This window comes from Rhagoletis pomonella, unplaced genomic scaffold (assembly GCF_013731165.1).
Source record: "Rhagoletis pomonella isolate Grant_MI unplaced genomic scaffold, Rhpom_1.0 Rhpom_scaffold_00011, whole genome shotgun sequence".
Taxonomy (NCBI): Eukaryota; Metazoa; Arthropoda; class Insecta; order Diptera; family Tephritidae; genus Rhagoletis; species Rhagoletis pomonella.
Genome location: NW_023458565.1, coordinates 1,200,777 through 1,217,869, shown reverse-complemented (window position 1 = coordinate 1,217,869; position 17,093 = coordinate 1,200,777). Strand labels below are relative to the sequence as shown.

Here is a 17,093-nt window from a genome sequence, read left to right as displayed (position 1 = left end):
GTAACTGTCATAGTCAGCGAAGAACCAGAAACAGAGCCTATTGCTCCCTTAGAGCAACCAGAGCAAACTGTACACACTGTAGAACAGAAGCCGAAGAAGCCTAAAAAGACCATAAAGAAAATTAAAAAGGATGATCTAGATGATTACATACAAAAATTAATAGAAGAAGAAATACCAAAAGTAGAACTAGAACAATATGAAAAGGTCGATGTTCCAATAACTAAAATACCGAAAGAAAAAGACACTATCAAGCCACAAGACACCGAATCATTGGAAATATCTGAAACACCCGATGACAAAGAAAAGTCAGATAAGCGTAAAAAATCAAAGAAACCCACAGAAAAACCAATACCTTCTGAAACCACACTAAGTGAAGAAACACCACTCACAGACACAACAGACGAAATACCTACCATAGTCGAAGAAACCACTAAACCCAAAACACGAAAACAACCTAAACAGCCACAAACACAATTAGAGGACACAGAACAAATCACACCATTAGTTCATGAGGACAAACCAACAACAACAGCAACCACATCGGATACAACTGATACAAAACAAAAAACAATAAAACATAAGCCAAAAGAACAAAAAATCACAGATGATACAAGTAAGTGCATTTGCGACATTTGTTGCTCGCCAGCAAAATTGTTGCTATGCTCAAAACCTTCGTTGCTACAAATTTACATAATACTATCTATCTACTTCCTACTTGCAAAACAATCCAAATCCAAGCAAATTTACATTTTTATAATTTACTACGTATTTACTATCTACTATAGTTATTTGTTCTGCTATATTTTCCCTCTCTGCTATTGAGTTCCCAAACACTATTAAGTACTAAAACAAAATATCTGTATATACTTATTTAACAAAATTTTTTTATTTGGGCTAAACCAAAAAAAAAACAATATTTTAGGCGAAAAAAATAAGTATATAATTGCGTTTGCGAAGGCTAAGGCAGAAATAACACGTTACGTCGTAGAGATTGGACGTCAACATGAGTAATGGTTACTTTTAACAGTTAATTTATATATTATTCTTTTATTTAATTTTTCAGTTTTTTTATAATACTTTTAATTTATTTTCATTTACTTAATTTTATTTTTTTTTTTTGTCTTCTTATTTGGCACTGTAACCGCCTAAGCGATTTTGGCCAATTTCAACAAAGCACGCCAGTCGTTTCTCTTCTTTTTCCAACTGACGCCAATTGGACATGCCAAGTGAAGCCCAGGTCTTCTCCACTTGGTCTTTCCATTGCAATGGGGGCCTTCCTCTTTCTCTGCTACCACCAGCGAGTTCAGAGTTGTATACTTTCAGAGCTGGTCAAGCCTGTAGAAAATTCTTCATAAGAAGTTCAGTTCTGCAGCTCCTATTATCTTCGCCAACATCAACAGTTTAAAGAAATCACATGAAAGAGAGTCGCCCTGTCTTAAACCCCGTTTGGTGGCAAGCGGCTCGAATAGGTCTTTCCCAATTCTGACGGAGCTGATGTCATTTTACACAAATGTATAAATTTCGTGGGTATACCAAATTCAGACATCGCGGCGTGTAGGCAACTCCTTTTAATCCTGTTGAAAGCGGCATTGAAGTATACAAATACATAGATGCTGAGTGTCGATCCTTTTCTCGCGGGTCTTTTCCAAGATTTAGCGTTTTGTGAATACCTGGTCTATGGCAGATTTGCCAGTTCTATAGCCATACATATAAGGCAAAATCAGTTCGTTGACGGTGGGCTTCAGTCTTTAACACAATATACTCGATAATGCCTTGTAACCTATGCTTAGAAGGCTGATCCCGCCTTAGGGGATCGCTCTTCTTGCAGATTGAGCAAAGCACTCTTAAATTGCAGTTGTCGGGCATGCGTTCATCTCACCATATTCTGCATAAGAGCTAATGCATGCAACTTATCTGCCGCCGTACTTGAATAGCTCAGCTGGCAGGCTGTCATCTCCAACAGCTTTGTTGTTTTTCAGCCGCGTAATTGCTATTCGTACCTCGTCACGTCCGCTATCATCGGGTTCGTCTTCTCGAGGACTTTCGGTGCTGCTTCCATTCAGTAGGATAGAAAATTTTTCCCTCCATAATTTAAGTACGTTCTGCACATCGGTCACTAGATCGCCATGGTTGTTCCTACAGGAGTTCGCACTTGTATTGAAACATTCCGTAAGTCACCTAACTGTCTGGTAAAATTTTCGGCCATTTTTCCTTTCGACTAGCATTTAAAGCTATTCGTACTCACGCCTCGTTTTCCTCTTAAGTTCCCTATAACGGTCCCACATGGGTCGCGTGCCGATTAGCGAATGCATTGGCCATCTGTTGTGATTGCAGATTTTCGGCGTTGAGCTTTCTTTTTTACTGTTGGGCACACCGAGGCAGGTGCACATCTTGGCTGCAACAAGAAAGTGATCCGAGTCCATGCCTCTCGGGCTGTACGTACGTCTAAAACACTGGAAGCGTGCCTTCCGTCTACCACAACATGATCGATTTGGTTTCTCGTTTTTCCATCTGGAGAAAGCTAAGTAGCTTGATTGATTGCCATATTTCGGGCCTCGGCGAAGTCAATCAGGCTCAGCGCGTTATCGAACGATTCATCGTGGAGGCAAAATTTTCCAACAGTGGCGCCAAAAATCCCTTCCTTGCCAACCTTAGCATTGAAATCACGAGGATATCAACCAGCCGAGCAGAGGCACCTTCCCCATTAAGGTGTGGACAGTCCAAGTGCATGCCCTCCAATCGTAGTCCTTTAAACATTTGCTCTGGTCATCATCAATAAAGGGGTCTCGGCCGATACTTTTTATATTTTCTTAACCCAGCGCACAATCCATTGCTTGGAGGGGGCTGTGACACGTTTAGTCATATAGCAAACCGCTTTCTCCAAGACAGACGACCGCTTGCAGCCGCATCTACTAGTGAAAAGACGCTGCATACATCTGCGAGTCCTTGAACCGAATATGTCGGAGTGGCCCCACCGAACGATTGAGTATAGCGTAGCTGCATACCCAAAACAACGACTACTATATTCCATTGCATTTTTTACTTCATTTGATTGTATTTTATGTACTTTATTTGATTTTATTTTAAAATTTCATTTTACTATATTTAATTCCTTTTGATTTCCTTTCTTATTTGCTTTTATTTAAGTGGCATTTTGTCTATTTATGCCTTAACCTCTATACGGTAAATACATATGTACTTATATTAGTATAACTTTACTTACCCATTACCCCTCTTATAATATCGAATATATGTAGATTATTCTCATAATACCGTTAAACCAACTGCACCAACTCTCAACTGCACTTTTTCTGCCCTTTTCTAACGCGTTTGTCCCGCTTGTTTTTCCTTAATCATCTGTTGGAAATAAACAAATACATATAGTACATAAACAAATTGTGTGATTCTGTAAAATAAATATTTAAGTCTGTTTATTATTTATATGTACAGCAGTATTTGAAAAAAAAAAAATTATGCTCTTTCCTCTATAACAACCGCCATTTTTCGCATTTCTGTATTGCATTTGTTTCCCACTTGTCCGTCTAGCTTCGTTTTCCTTGTTTTCCATTTACCAAAAATGGATATATATTAAAGTTATAAACTGCTGTATATATGTAAAAAGCCTATCCCAATGGATAAAACTCTCATTTTATTATTCGTATAATTAAAAGCATTTCAAATGTTGTCTCACATTATTCATTTTATATATTAGGAGAGGAAATAGTTGTGCATAAGGATTATGAGGTGAGCATAGTGGAAGAGCAGCCGACGGAAGAAGAACAATCGCAACCGCAACAAGAAGAGCGTCCACTACAGGTTAGGATCATTGAGGAGGTGCCAGAAGTCGAAGAATCTCATCCGATTGAAGTGATAGAGGAGGAGCAGCCAGAGGAGGAGGATGTGCCAACAGTCGGTGAAGGGGAGAAGCCTAAAAAGAAAAAGAAGATTGTGAAGAAGAAATTAGACGAGCATGATGTCATCATACAAAAACTACTTGAACAGGAAATCGAGAAGACCGAACTGGAGAAATATGAAAAATTCGAATTTGAAAAACCCGAAAAGGTTAAGCCCGAATTCGCTAACATCGAGCCACAAAAAATCGAACGTAAGGAGCAGAAACCTACTAAATTGGTCGTTGTGGAAACGACGGAAGAACCACAATCCATTAAACTGAAGCCAGCTAAACGTAAGCCAAAAGCAGTCGAAGAGCAGGCAGTACAATTGCCCAAGTTTAAACTGAAGAGTCGCATGGAACTGGTTGAATACCCGCCTGAGGCTGAGTTGCCGCAAATAACGGAAATTGGGGCAGTTCGGGAAAGTGGTGAACTTACTCGCAATATTGAGGAAGCCGAAGAACTGCTCAAATTCAAACCACAAAAGGTTAAGAAGTTGAAGAAAATAAAGGGCGATTTGGAAAAGCCGCAATTGGAGAAATATGAGAAGTATGTCAGCAGTGAAGAGGAAATCGAAGAAACTGCACCCTATCAAAAGCCTGAAAAGACACCAAAGGCAGAAGATAAGCCCGAGGAAGTTAAGCTTAAGATCGGCAAAGGCAAAAAGAAACCCATTGCTGAGGAACAACCCGAGAGTGTTACTTTGAAAAAGACTCCTTTGAAGCCTAAGGAAGCTGAAGTAGTTGAAGAAAGTGTGCCCAAAAAGAAAGAGGAGGTACCAGTTAAAGTTATTGAAGAAACACCAGAACAGCCCACATATGAACTGCAGCCGTTCGAACCCACGGAATTTGAACAACCAGCATACGAAAAGGAGGAACTGGAACCCGTGGAAATGCCTGAAGAACCTAAAAAAGAAAAGAAAGAGCCGAAACAAAAACCAAAGCCTAAATCGAAACCAAAGCCCGAACCAGAAGTAAATATAACTCAAATAGTTCCTGGTGTACCAAAAGAACAAGAAGAGGTACCTGAGGATGAGGTGAAATTCCGCATTCCAGAAAGCGAGGTACCTGAAGAATCGAAAGAGGAAGTTAAATTGAAGCCAATTAAGAAGGTTAAAGAGGCGCCAGCACCCGTAGAGGAAGCAAAGATAGTGCCACAAGAGGAAGACACAGAAAAGATTCCAATTCCCGATGCCGAGGAGCAAGCCGAGAAGAAGAAGAAACCAAAAGCAAAGAAAGCACCACAAAAAGAGGCGGAATCTGTAGAAGAAATATCTGAAGAACAGTTTGAGATTTCTGTGACCGAGGAGCAGCCTACTGTTCCCGAGCAAACTGTTGAAGAGAAAGCTGCTGAAGTCAAGCTAAAGAAGAAAAAACCGAAAGAGGCACCACTTGCCGAAGTGCAGGTGGTCGAAGATGTACCGAAAGAGGAGATAATAGAGGAAGCTCCAGTTGAGTACAAAATTACAACAACAGTTATTGAACCTGAAGAAGCACCAGAGGAACATAAAGTGCGTGTTATTGACTACGATCAGAAAGAGGTCACTGTCGAAGAAGTGGTGGAAGAACGAGTGGTCACACGCAAAAAGAAACCCAAACCACAAAAGCCTGAAGAATATGAATATAGTATTACTGAGCCCCAAATTTCAGAAGTGCCATCCGAAGTGATAGAAACTATTCCAGCACAGGATGAGCAACCAGAAGAGGTAGCTCCTGAGGAAGCAGTAGATGTGAAAGAAACCGGGGCTGCGCCAGAAGAACCAGTCGCCAAGGTGAGCATAAAGAAGAAGAAACCAATTAAGAAACTGGAGGAAGAAGTTGAGGTTGAGGAGGTTCCTCTTGTTGAGGAAGTCAAAGAACATGTTTCCGAAAAGGAAGTTATTGAGGATACTGAGACTAAAGAGGTGGTCAAGAAAGTGAAACCGAAGAGCTATAAATTCAAGCTAACCGAAACAGAAGCCGAAAAAGCGCCCGAGCAACTTGCCGAAGAAATTCCAGAAGAAGAGGAGAAGCCACAGCCAGTAGTAGAAGAAATTGCAGAAGATTTCCCAACCTATGAAATCACCACTACGGATATTGAAGCCGAGGTTACGAAACAAATAGAAGAGATTCAAGAGGTTGTCAAAGAGAAAAAGCCTAAAAAGGTAAAGACCTCAGAGGCTCCTAAAGAATATGAAATCGGAGTAGTGGAAGAAGTGGTGCCTAAACCAGTTGAAGAGGTGGAACAGCCCGATGGTGCCGTCTTCTCAATTAAGAAAAAACCAAAGAAAGAGGTGCCTGAAGAATTTGAGGCTGCTGTGGTTTTGACTGAGCCGAAACCGGTAGAGGAAGTCGAAACGGAGGTTGCGGTAAAGAAAAAACCGAAGAAACCGAAAACGCAGGAAGATGTTTCTGTCATCCACGAAATTAAGGTGGTTGAAACGGAAACTCCGAAGGAGGAAATTGAAGAGCAAACGACACAGGAAGTAGTAGTCACCAAAAAGGCACCCTCGATCGAAGAGGTTCCTGCTGAATACAAATTCGGAATTGTTGAGTCACAAGTTGAAGAAAGAGTGCCTTCGGTTGAATTCACAGTCAAAGAAGATGAAACTGTTGAGCAACCAGTGGAAGAGCCTGAGGCCCAATTCGTTATCGAGGAAAGTAAACCTACAGAAGAAGTTGTAGAAGAAGCCAAAATCAAAACCAAAAAATCCAAAAAGAAGCCAACGGAGACACAAGAGGTCGAATTGAAGGTGAAAGTCACAGAAGAAGTTCCGGAAAAACCCACCCAGGTGGAGGAAGAGATAGATGAGATTATTACTGAACCTGAAAAGGTTGTGCCCGAGGAAAAACCCAAAGAGTATGTCATTGGTATTAAGGAATCAATGCCAGAAAAAACTGAACCATTGGTTTTCGAAGAATCTGAAATTCCCAAAGAGAAAGAGCTAGTCGAAGAAGCACCAGTTCAAGAGGTAAAAGTTATCACTACAACCCCGAAAGAAGAAATTATTGAGGAGGTATCTGTGGTTAAGAAAAAGGTGAAGAAGCCGAAAGAAACCAAAGAAGAGCTCAAGGTGGATGTTGTTGAAGAGACTCCAAAAGCTGAGGAAGAGAAACCACATCAAGTCATATTGAGTGCTCCGACTGAAATTGAGGAGAAAGTGGAAGAAAAACCAAAGGAATATGAGGTTCAAATTAAGGAGACTGTGATTGAAAAGCAACCAGAGGAAACAGCTCAGGAAGAAATTGCTCTGCCAAAGAAGAAGAAACCTGTTCCACAAGTGACTGAAGAACCTGAAGCGGAGGTAAGATTGACAACTACGAAACCTGTTGAAGAAGTACAGGAGGAAGTTAAAATTAAGAAGAAACCTAAAAAGAAGCCTGAAGAAGGCGAAGCCGCAGCTGAGCTGAAAGTTACAGTTGTTGAAGAACTTCCTGCTACTCCCATTGTAGAAGAAATTATAGTGGAAGAAGAGCAAGAAGTTAGACCTGTTCCTCAAAAGATCAAGGAAGAAGCGCCCAAGGAATACGAGATCAAGGTCAAAGAAAGTGAAATTGAAAAACCAAAGGAAGAAATCTTAGAGGAACAAGTCAGTTTACCATCGAAGAAAAAACCAGTACCTCAAGTCACAGAAGAACCAGAAGAAGAAGTCAAACTCACCCCGAAGAAACCAACTGAAGAGGTGCAGGAAGAAATAAAAATTAAGAAGAAATCAAAGAAAGAACCTAAAGTTGAAGAAGCCGAGGCAGCGCTGAAGGTAACAGTTGTAGAAGAAACTCCAGCTGCTCCCGAAGTTGTAGAAGAAATTGAAGAAGTCGAAGAAATCGTGCCAAAACAAATAGAAGAAAAGCCTAAGGAATATTATTTGAAGGTAACAGAAAGCGAAACCGAAAAGCCTAAAGAAGAATTACCAGAAGAACAAGTTACTCTTCCAAAGAAAAAGAAACCAATTCCACAAGTAACAGAAGAACCCGAAGCAGAAGTTACGTTGAAAACAAAGAAGCCGACGGAGGAAGTGCAAGAAGAGGTTAAAATTAAGAAGAAGGCCAAAAAGGTACCCAAACCAGAAGAAGCTGCTGCCGAACTAAAGGTAACAATTGAGGAAGAGGTACCACAAGAGCCACAGATAGAAGAGGTAGAAGAGATAGAAGAAGTTGTAGTCACAAAGCAAGAACAACCTGAAGAAAAACCGAAAGAATACGAATTCAAGTTGAAAGAAACTGAACCGCAACCTCAACAAATAATCGAAGAAGAAGTATCATTACCACAGAAGAAACCTATTAAACCGGAAACTAAAGAGGAGCCAGAAGCAGAGGTAACTCTAAAACCTAAAAAGGATGTCGAAGAAGTTAAGGAAGAACTAAAGGTTGTGAAAAAGAAACAGAAGAAACCCAAAGAGGAGGCAGCTACAGAGTTAACCGTACAAGTGGAGGAAGAAGTCGTACCCGAACCAATTGTTGAGGAAGTGGAGGAAATCGAAGAAGTTATTGTTCCCAAGAAACCAAAGGAGATCGACGAAACAGAAGAAGTAAAAGTTAAACTGGTGAAACCTGCACCAGAAGAAGCTCCAGAAGATGTGCAAATCGATGTTGTGCTTAAGCCGAAGAAACCCAAAGAAGTTGAAACAGAGGAGTTCGCTGTTGACGTTAAGCTACCAAAGCAAAAAGTAACCACTCAGGAAACTACCGACGAAACTGTTGCGCTGAAGAAGAAAAAGAAGCCCAAACCAGCGGTGGAAGAAGCCGCCGATGAATTGAAGCTCACTAAGGAAGTGGTTGAAGAGCGTCCAATTGAAATCGAAGAAGAAGAAATAGTTGAAGAAGCTATAGTTATGCGCCGCAAACCGAAGAAGGCCTTTGAACCCACTGTGGAAGAGCACGAAGAGCAAGAATTCAGTTTGTCTTTGAAGAAGCCACTACAAATTAATAAAGACGTGGCTGAAGAAGCAACGGTGCTGAAAAAGCGACCATCCAGGCCAATGGCATTTGATGAAGCGGGCGCAGAACTTTCAATAAAACGAGAAGAGGAGTACGAAGAAAGTGAAGATGTTGAAGAGTTTGTCGTCGAAAGAGGGCCAAAACCAAAAGCTTTACAAGTAACAGAAGAACAGGATCAAGAATATACTGTTAAGAAATTGAAACGCCGCAAGAAGGGTGTGGAAATTCCCGAATTCACCGATGTCGAAAATGTTACATTCCGTCCAAAAACCACTAAAACAAAAGAAGATGTCGACCAAGAATTCAATATCGCATTAGATTCATACGCTGAAGAGGAAATTTCTATGTCTGGCAAAGTGAAGCTGAAGAAACCAATTACGAAGACATACTCCGAAGCCGCTGATGAAGCTAAAGTGAAAATCTTCCAAGATTACGAAGACGATGATGGTCCAATCATCGAAGAGATACGCGATGACAGTAGCATTGAAGACACCATGTACGATGTAGAAGAACCAGAAGAATATCAAGTCGAAGAATTACCACCAGATGACTTTGCCTTCACAATTAAGCCGAAGAAGCCTGCCAAGCCCAGATACTCAATACAAGACGAAGAGGAGGAACAATTTTTGATTGGATTACGACGACCAAAGAGCGATTCGGTAACGTACGATGAGGACTCATTCACATTCAAAAAGAAGCGAAAGGTGATCCAACAGATTTTCAACGAAGGTCAGTATTATGGAAAACTATATGTATTTAGAATACAAAATAGCCGTTCAAAAAAATTAACCAATTGAAAACATTCACAGCTTTGCAATACCATTTTACTTATATTATTACATTAGATATTATAGCTAGCTTATATGATAACAGCGTAGCACTTCGAGGTAACTGCCTTCATGCATACATACATTTATGTTTCCCATCTTATGTGTACATACATATACGTATATTTATATAGTGATCACTCACGATTTGTAGCACTAAAGGCCCAATTAGAGGTGCCATAGCCGTAACTTTGTCAACTACTTGAGAGCTGTTTAGGGTTATGGCGAAAAGCCAAAACTCAATAGATACCTTCGGTTCTGGTTATGGCTACAGCGTTATGGTATAGCACCAAAAATCGTTTACTGGGCTGCCTAGAACCGATGAGTGCTATGGCTATAGTATGGCACAACTAATTGGACCTTAAATGCACATTTAACATTTCATATGTGAAAGTTTACGAATTCTTGTCCGCATACCTATATGTATGATGTACTAATGTACTATAATTTTTCATTCGACAGAGGGCGCTTCTCTAAATATAACGCGCGAAATGAATATCGAAGGTGAGTTTTTAGAAACATTCGAAAAAGTCCCAATTTCACTGTTCTTAATGGCATCTATTTTGCAGAAACCGATGACGAGAATGCAATGTATTCCATTTGCAATTATATCGCGGATAATGACGAGGCCATTAATTTGGTGGAAGGCGAGAAGGTCTACGTGATTGGTCGTCACAGTTCGGAATGGTGGTATGTAAAGAAAAATATCACAGAAGAGGAAGGCTGGGTACCGGCGCAATATCTAATGGAACCTACCGAATACACACACTATGTACAAAAGAAATTGCATGAGAAAATCGACAAGCTTCCAGTGTTTGAACGTAAGTTTTCCAATATGAAATCGTTTTTTTTTATTTCAAGAACCCCTCTGTACCCGAATTGTCTCGCGTACTCTCTCCGTATGTGTTGTCTTTTTCCTGTCTAACCCATTGTGTTCTGTTCTATTGTTTTTCTTATAACACATTTATGTAAAAACAAAAAGGTCCCGGTCCCGAAGAGAAGCCAATGGCACCACGTTTTATTGAAAAACTACAGCCTATACATACACCTGATGGTTATACAGTGCAGTTTGAATGTAAGGTTGAAGGCATACCACGCCCACAAATCGCTTGGTTCCGCGAAACTGCTATTATAAAGCCTTCTCAAGATTTCCAAATGTACTACGACGATGATAATGTGGCTACATTGATCATACGTGAGGTATTCCCAGAGGATGCGGGTAAATTTACCTGTGTAGCTAAAAATGCTGCCGGTTTCACATCAACCACAACGGAGTTAATTGTCGAGACACCATTATCAGATCATGGTTCCGACGCTACGGGATTGTCCCGCAGGAGTATGTCGCGTGAGTCATCACTAGCAGACATACTCGAAGGTATACCACCAACATTCTCACGCAAGCCCAAAGCGCAATATGTTGACGAAAATACGAATGTCATATTAGAATGCCGCTTAGTCGCTGTGCCAGAGCCGGATATTGTTTGGACTTTCAATGGCGAGGAAATCGATGTTAAAGAGACAAAAAATATACGCATCGTGACGGAATCTGATATGCATATGTACTGTAGTGTTGTACATATCACAAAAGTGAAGAAATCGCAAGAAGGCACTTATGAAGTAATCGCCACTAACCGGGAGGGCGAATCTCGTTTGCCGATTGTATTGAAGGTACGTACGGATGAGAAGGAACCACCACAAATTTTGGAACCACTGCGTAATACGGTCGTGCGCGAAGGCGAGAGCGTGGTATTAACGACACAAATCGTTGGTAATCCGCGTCCAAAGGTGACCTGGTACAAAGATGGCAAACCGATAACGAAAAACACAAAGTCAGACAAAGATACGCACACATTGACATTGATCTCACCAAAGACTGCTGAAGGCGGTGAATACACCGTAAAGGCGGAGAATCCATTGGGTAGCGTGGAAACAACGGCTAACCTAACCATTGAAGGTAGTATTTTTTTGTTTATTGTTATGTGTTTTGAACAAACCAAACAGTTAAAGTTGTACATTTTGAAATAAAGAATAAATTCTCAAAATATCTAACTATTTAATATTTATGTCTTCCCTTATAGAACCCTCTAGCGGCAATGCCGAACCACCGCTCTTCGTCGAACGCTTCGAGGAACAGTCTGTGCCACAGAAGGGTACAATTCGTTTACCGGCTAAGGTTACTGGACAACCAGTGCCTGAGGTGCAATGGCTATTCAACAACAATCCACTCTATCCGTCGGAACGCATACAACAAGTATATGATGGCGAGAATATTGAGCTCATCATCAAGGATGCCAATCCCGATACAGATTCAGGCGATTACAAGTGTATCGCCAGCAACCCGATCGGCAAAACATCGCATGGTGCGCGCGTCATTGTGGAGGTTGACGAAGTTACATTCACCAAAAAGTTAAAGAAAACCATTACCATTGAAGAAATTCAGTCGCTTACGTTGGAATGTGAAACCTCACATGTGGTTACGACGAAATGGTTCTTCAATGGCAAAGAACTCAGCGGTATGGACCATCGAGTGGTGGTTGAAGACGGCAAGGTACACAAACTGGTTATACGTAACACCAATCTGCGCGATAGTGGCACTTATGTGTGCAAAGTTAAAAATATAGAGACTGAATCCACAGTAGAAGTTTTGCCGCGTAAACCAGAATTCATTAAGATACTAGAAGATTACGAGGTAACCGAAAAGGAAACCGCAATTTTAGATGTAGAAGTTTCTACAGATAATGCGGAGGTGGTGTGGTACAAGGATGGCGAAAAGATCACACCCGAAAAGAAGAATGTTGAACTCGTTAAAGAGGGCAAGGTGCGAAAGCTTATAATTCATGATTCCACCATACATGACGAGGGTGAATACACCTGTAAACTAGAGGAACAGGAATGCACTGCTGAACTTACAGTAATAGAATTGCCACCGGAAATCATAAAACCACTCGAGAATGTTACCGTAACTAAAGGCGAGAATGCTGTCTTCGAAATTGAGCTAAGTAAGGGCGATGCCTTGGTTAAGTGGTTCAAGGATGGCAAAGAGCTTCCACTTAACGAACACGTACAGCTCACCATTGACGGCAAGAAGCAAACTCTACGAATTGTGGAAGCACAACCTTCAGATGTTGGACAATACTCCATTCAGGTGGGTCCACAAACATCGAAAGCCGAACTGACAGTTGAGGAACCATTGGTAAACTTTGTTGTACCACTACCGGACGTTACTATCGCCACGAAGGGTACAGATGCCGAATTCACCGTTAAGCTGTCACAACCAGATGTCGAAGTTACTTGGTGCAAGAAGGCGAAGCCTATTAAGCCCAACAAAAAGCACGAGGTGTTTGTGGAAGGCACCGTTAGGCGTTTAGTTATACACGATGCAGATGATGAAGACACTGGTGATATCAGCTGTACAGCAGCCAATGCCACAACTACAAGTAAATTATGTGTTGAGGAAATCAAAACGCTGCCAATCCTCACTGGTGATAAAGATCAAACTATTAAGGTGAAGGAAAACGACGATGTAACCATGACAGTCAAGTTCACAGGCACGCCAAAACCAGATGCCGAGTGGAGTACAACAAAGAATGTTGTTGTCAAGAGCAAGCATTTAATACCTACACTAGATGAACAGTCTGCATCGCTTACCATAAAGAAGGTTGTAGACGATGATGAAGGTATATACACAGTAAGACTGAAGAATCCAGTTGGAGAAGTGGAGGCCACCCTTAACTTAATTATAATGAGTGAGTATTCGCAGCAAAAGTATATTTTTCTGTTCTGTTGATGGGAAGTTCAGAGTGTGGAAGGACAATCCTTGCATTTACTTTAATAATTATTTATCATTAAATTTATGGAGTAAGCAACCATTGAGAGAAGTTAACCATTGTATATTTAAATGTTTCTGTGGCACCTCATATGTGTTAGCGTCACTAGAATATATGTACTTGAAGCTATGCCGAGCCTTACCTTAATCATTTATATGTTTCTGGAAAAGTTCGCCTAAGACACCTAGCATTATCGAAATTTGCGATGCATTGTGACTTGATTGCGCCCTCGAACTTCTCAGATTCGAGCGTTCTCAGAAGTACACCCAGCCATTTATTTTTACTGGGAGAAATATCTTTCCTGCTAAGTCAATGTAGCCCAGTAAATACTTATAAATTATAAATATCAAGGTAAGCAGATGTAACCAAAAAGGAAGCTGTTATTATTATTACGTCGGGCATATTCGCGCTGCAACCTAAGAAGATCTATTGTGCTAAACCCTTCCAACCTTAGGCTATGTAAGAAGTTAAATACTTTGGTGGGTGATTGGAGAAGGCAATCGTTACCCAAGAAATAACAGTCTGCTATTCACGATATGTGGGTAGTCCATAGAATATGATCTGGGGTTCCCTTCACCAGCCCACAAATCCTGTAGTCCGTCTCTACTGAAGGTCCCACTTCATTCAAATGGTACCTTAACTTGCAGTATCCTGTCCGGTAGCCAGTAAGAGTTCTAAGGCCATCCCGGCTAAGTTCAGGCAGTCTTTCGGAAATTCTCCTGGAAGGAGTTATGAGTCTCTTTGATTGCCTTATTCCCTTTGACTTCTCCTAGTGGGCAGCAATCTGAGACTCATCCAAGCTCCTAAGTAGTTCTGCAGTATATCCTTTAGGTGTACCGCAGAAAGGCTAGGGACCATGCAAGCGCATTTGGGCTCTACGTTTTGTGAGTCAGTCAGGGCTTGTTCGAGTTGCAATCACAACCGCAGTGTTGTGCGAATTATTTAAGTATCACGTTCGGTGTAAATTTCTTCAACGTTTTATCAATTGTCCAACAGTCTTGCAAATTTTCATCAGCGCTGCAGTATTACCGCTTTTATTACGCGCCTCGAAGACGCCCTCAGACCTTTCGTTGCCTTCTAACCCTTTATGTCACGAAACATTCCACAGAGTTACGATATCGTGGAGGGTTAAAAAGAGTTTTACAGCTCTTAAAGCTGCCTGACTCTCAGACATAATATTTATTCTGGCCCAATTTGTCCTTCTAAGTACGAAGACATTCGCGAACACAGAATTTTATTAGGAATATAGTTGGTTATGTGCCCATTGGCAGACTTCTGGAATCTTTGTCCAAGTACACCTGTCCCAGTACTCCCGTCATCCCTCTTCGAACCGTCGGTATACCATGCTTGGTACGCTACCTCAATCATAATTATTACCACTTCACATCAGTCCCTTTTAGAAATTCTGACCTTGAAGGGTCATGCTTCAGTAGCATGATGTCCGAGAGCTTCCTGTCCTAATAATTTCCTCTTAAGGGAACACGGATTGAGAATGTTTCGCTCAGGCGGAGGGAAACGAACTTGGGGCCTTTAAAAATTCATCGGAAAGGAATGGTTCATCCACAAATATATTTCGTGAGGCAAATTGCTATGCGCTTCTGATTCATGAGTTGTTCAGTTGAATAGGAATTGCTGTTATGCTACTAATTACCGAAGATTGAGAACAATATCGATTGGTTTTAGAATTGTCATCAAATTAGTTGGCATAGGGAAGTATGCTGTTGATACTTTCTCGCTAGAAAAGCTAGCTTAGAACGATTTTCTGCAAATAATCAAAATGCTAGAGTGTCCTATTTATTTGAAATCTGCGTTTCCTCTACTAGTTTTGTATAAGTTACTATTCATGTGGTAATCTTCAGATTCAATTCTTCTATTCAAAACAAATACGTGAACTTTTTTCACTTTGAAGGAAAACCCACGGCACCTGGTGCACCGGAGCCACTAGAGGTTACACATGACTCGATCACACTGTACTGGAGAGCACCCGAAGATGATGGCAAATGCGAAATCACCGAATACGTGCTCGAATATCAAGACGTTAAAGAGGAGAGGTAAGAAATTGTAGTCGCATTTCAACGATAACATACCACCGAAACTAACTTAATTCCGTTACGTTTGCAGGTGGATCGAGATACGCAAAATCAAAGACACAACATACACTATAAGCAAACTGAAAATCGATACGGAATATGTATTCCGCGCGATCGCTGTAAATGATGTTGGCCCATCACCACCTTCACCGCTCTCGCCACCCATACGCCTAGTAGCCGAAGTGAGAAAGGAAAAACCAACCGTACAAGAACCACTGCAAGACATTGTGACCGAATTAAACAAGGAAATTACATTGTCTTGTGTATTCGGTGGCATACCAGAGCCCAAGGTTACATGGAAGAAAAACGGAACGGTTATCACATCGAAGACTATGCGATATGAGAATCGTGTATCCAAATACACAATTGAGAAGACAACAATTGAGACTGAAGCTACGTACACATGCGTAGCTGAAAATGACATGGGCAGCGTGGAGACTTCGTGTAGAGTTACACTGCAAGAAAAGCCGACGATTGACATCGATGAGAAGTATCTTGCACAGAAAATACGTGCAGGCACTACTTTGAACATTCCGGCCACAGTTCGTGGTTATCCACAACCGAAATGTAAGTGGTATAGGGAGACCACAGAACAAACGACCACAACGGAGCGTGTGACAATTGAAACTACAGAGACCACCTCGATTTACAAATTGGAAAAGGTGACACGTGAAGATTCGGGACGTTACAAGATTACAGCTACCAATACAACTGGCACAGCAACAACGGAGTGTACAATTGAAGTGATCGATAAGCCAAGTCGACCACGATCACTCGAGATCAAAGAAATGAAGAAGGATGCAATTACATTGGAATGGACGCCACCAGTTGATGATGGTGGTCTGGAATTGAATAAGTATGTGCTGGAGAAATGTGATTTGCAAAACAATCTCTGGATGAAAGTAGCTGATTTGGAAAAAGACATACACTCCTATGCAGTACAAAAACTTTCCATGAACTCACAGTATATGTTCAGAGTCGTGGCAGCTAATCCTGTTGGCATATCTGAACCAGCTGAGAGTGAGACGGTGACGATTACAAAGAAATTCGGTAAGTTGTAGCGAGTGCGTTGTACTCAAACGCAATGGTTATTTTTGTTATTGCTTTATTATAATTTTATTTTATTTTTTCTTATGTTTTATTCCCCGTAGACAAACCATCACCACCGCGTGCTCCAACGGAAGTATTCGGTATGTCAGATACGGCATTTACACTCTCATGGGAACCTTCGGAAAGCGATGGTGGCTCAAAGATTATTGAATATATTGTCGAAATCAAAGAATTCCATGAAACCGTATACCGATTACTTGGTAGCACAAACGGCAATGTTACAAATATACTGGTTAGTGATGTAATAAAGGATCGGGCTTATCAATTTAAAATATATGCCAAGAATGAAGTTGGCACTAGTGAGGCGCTTGAGACTGAAGACAAAATAGTTGTAGGCAGAAAGATAAGTAAGTGGCAAACAAATTTTTTCATTCCATTTTATAAATGTATACATATACGTACATACTTACATTTATTTATATTATTTATT

The 17,093-nt window shown here is 40.9% G+C and overlaps 1 protein-coding gene across 1 annotated transcript in view; it reads left to right on the top strand.

Moving 5' to 3' along the window:
- LOC118747095 (titin-like) overlaps positions 1 to 17,093 on the top strand; it is an 80,710-nt gene that overhangs the window by 46,897 nt on the left and 16,720 nt on the right. Inside the window, exons 8-16 of the mRNA XM_036481086.1 lie at positions 1 to 613; positions 3,713 to 9,538; positions 10,099 to 10,140; positions 10,206 to 10,457; positions 10,619 to 11,590; positions 11,715 to 13,382; positions 15,373 to 15,514; positions 15,585 to 16,603; positions 16,705 to 17,010. The exon at positions 1 to 613 is cut by the window's left edge and continues 5,519 nt beyond it. Of these exons, the coding sequence (XP_036336979.1) occupies positions 1 to 613; positions 3,713 to 9,538; positions 10,099 to 10,140; positions 10,206 to 10,457; positions 10,619 to 11,590; positions 11,715 to 13,382; positions 15,373 to 15,514; positions 15,585 to 16,603; positions 16,705 to 17,010 (10,840 nt within the window). The remainder of the gene's footprint in view (positions 614 to 3,712; positions 9,539 to 10,098; positions 10,141 to 10,205; positions 10,458 to 10,618; positions 11,591 to 11,714; positions 13,383 to 15,372; positions 15,515 to 15,584; positions 16,604 to 16,704; positions 17,011 to 17,093) is intronic.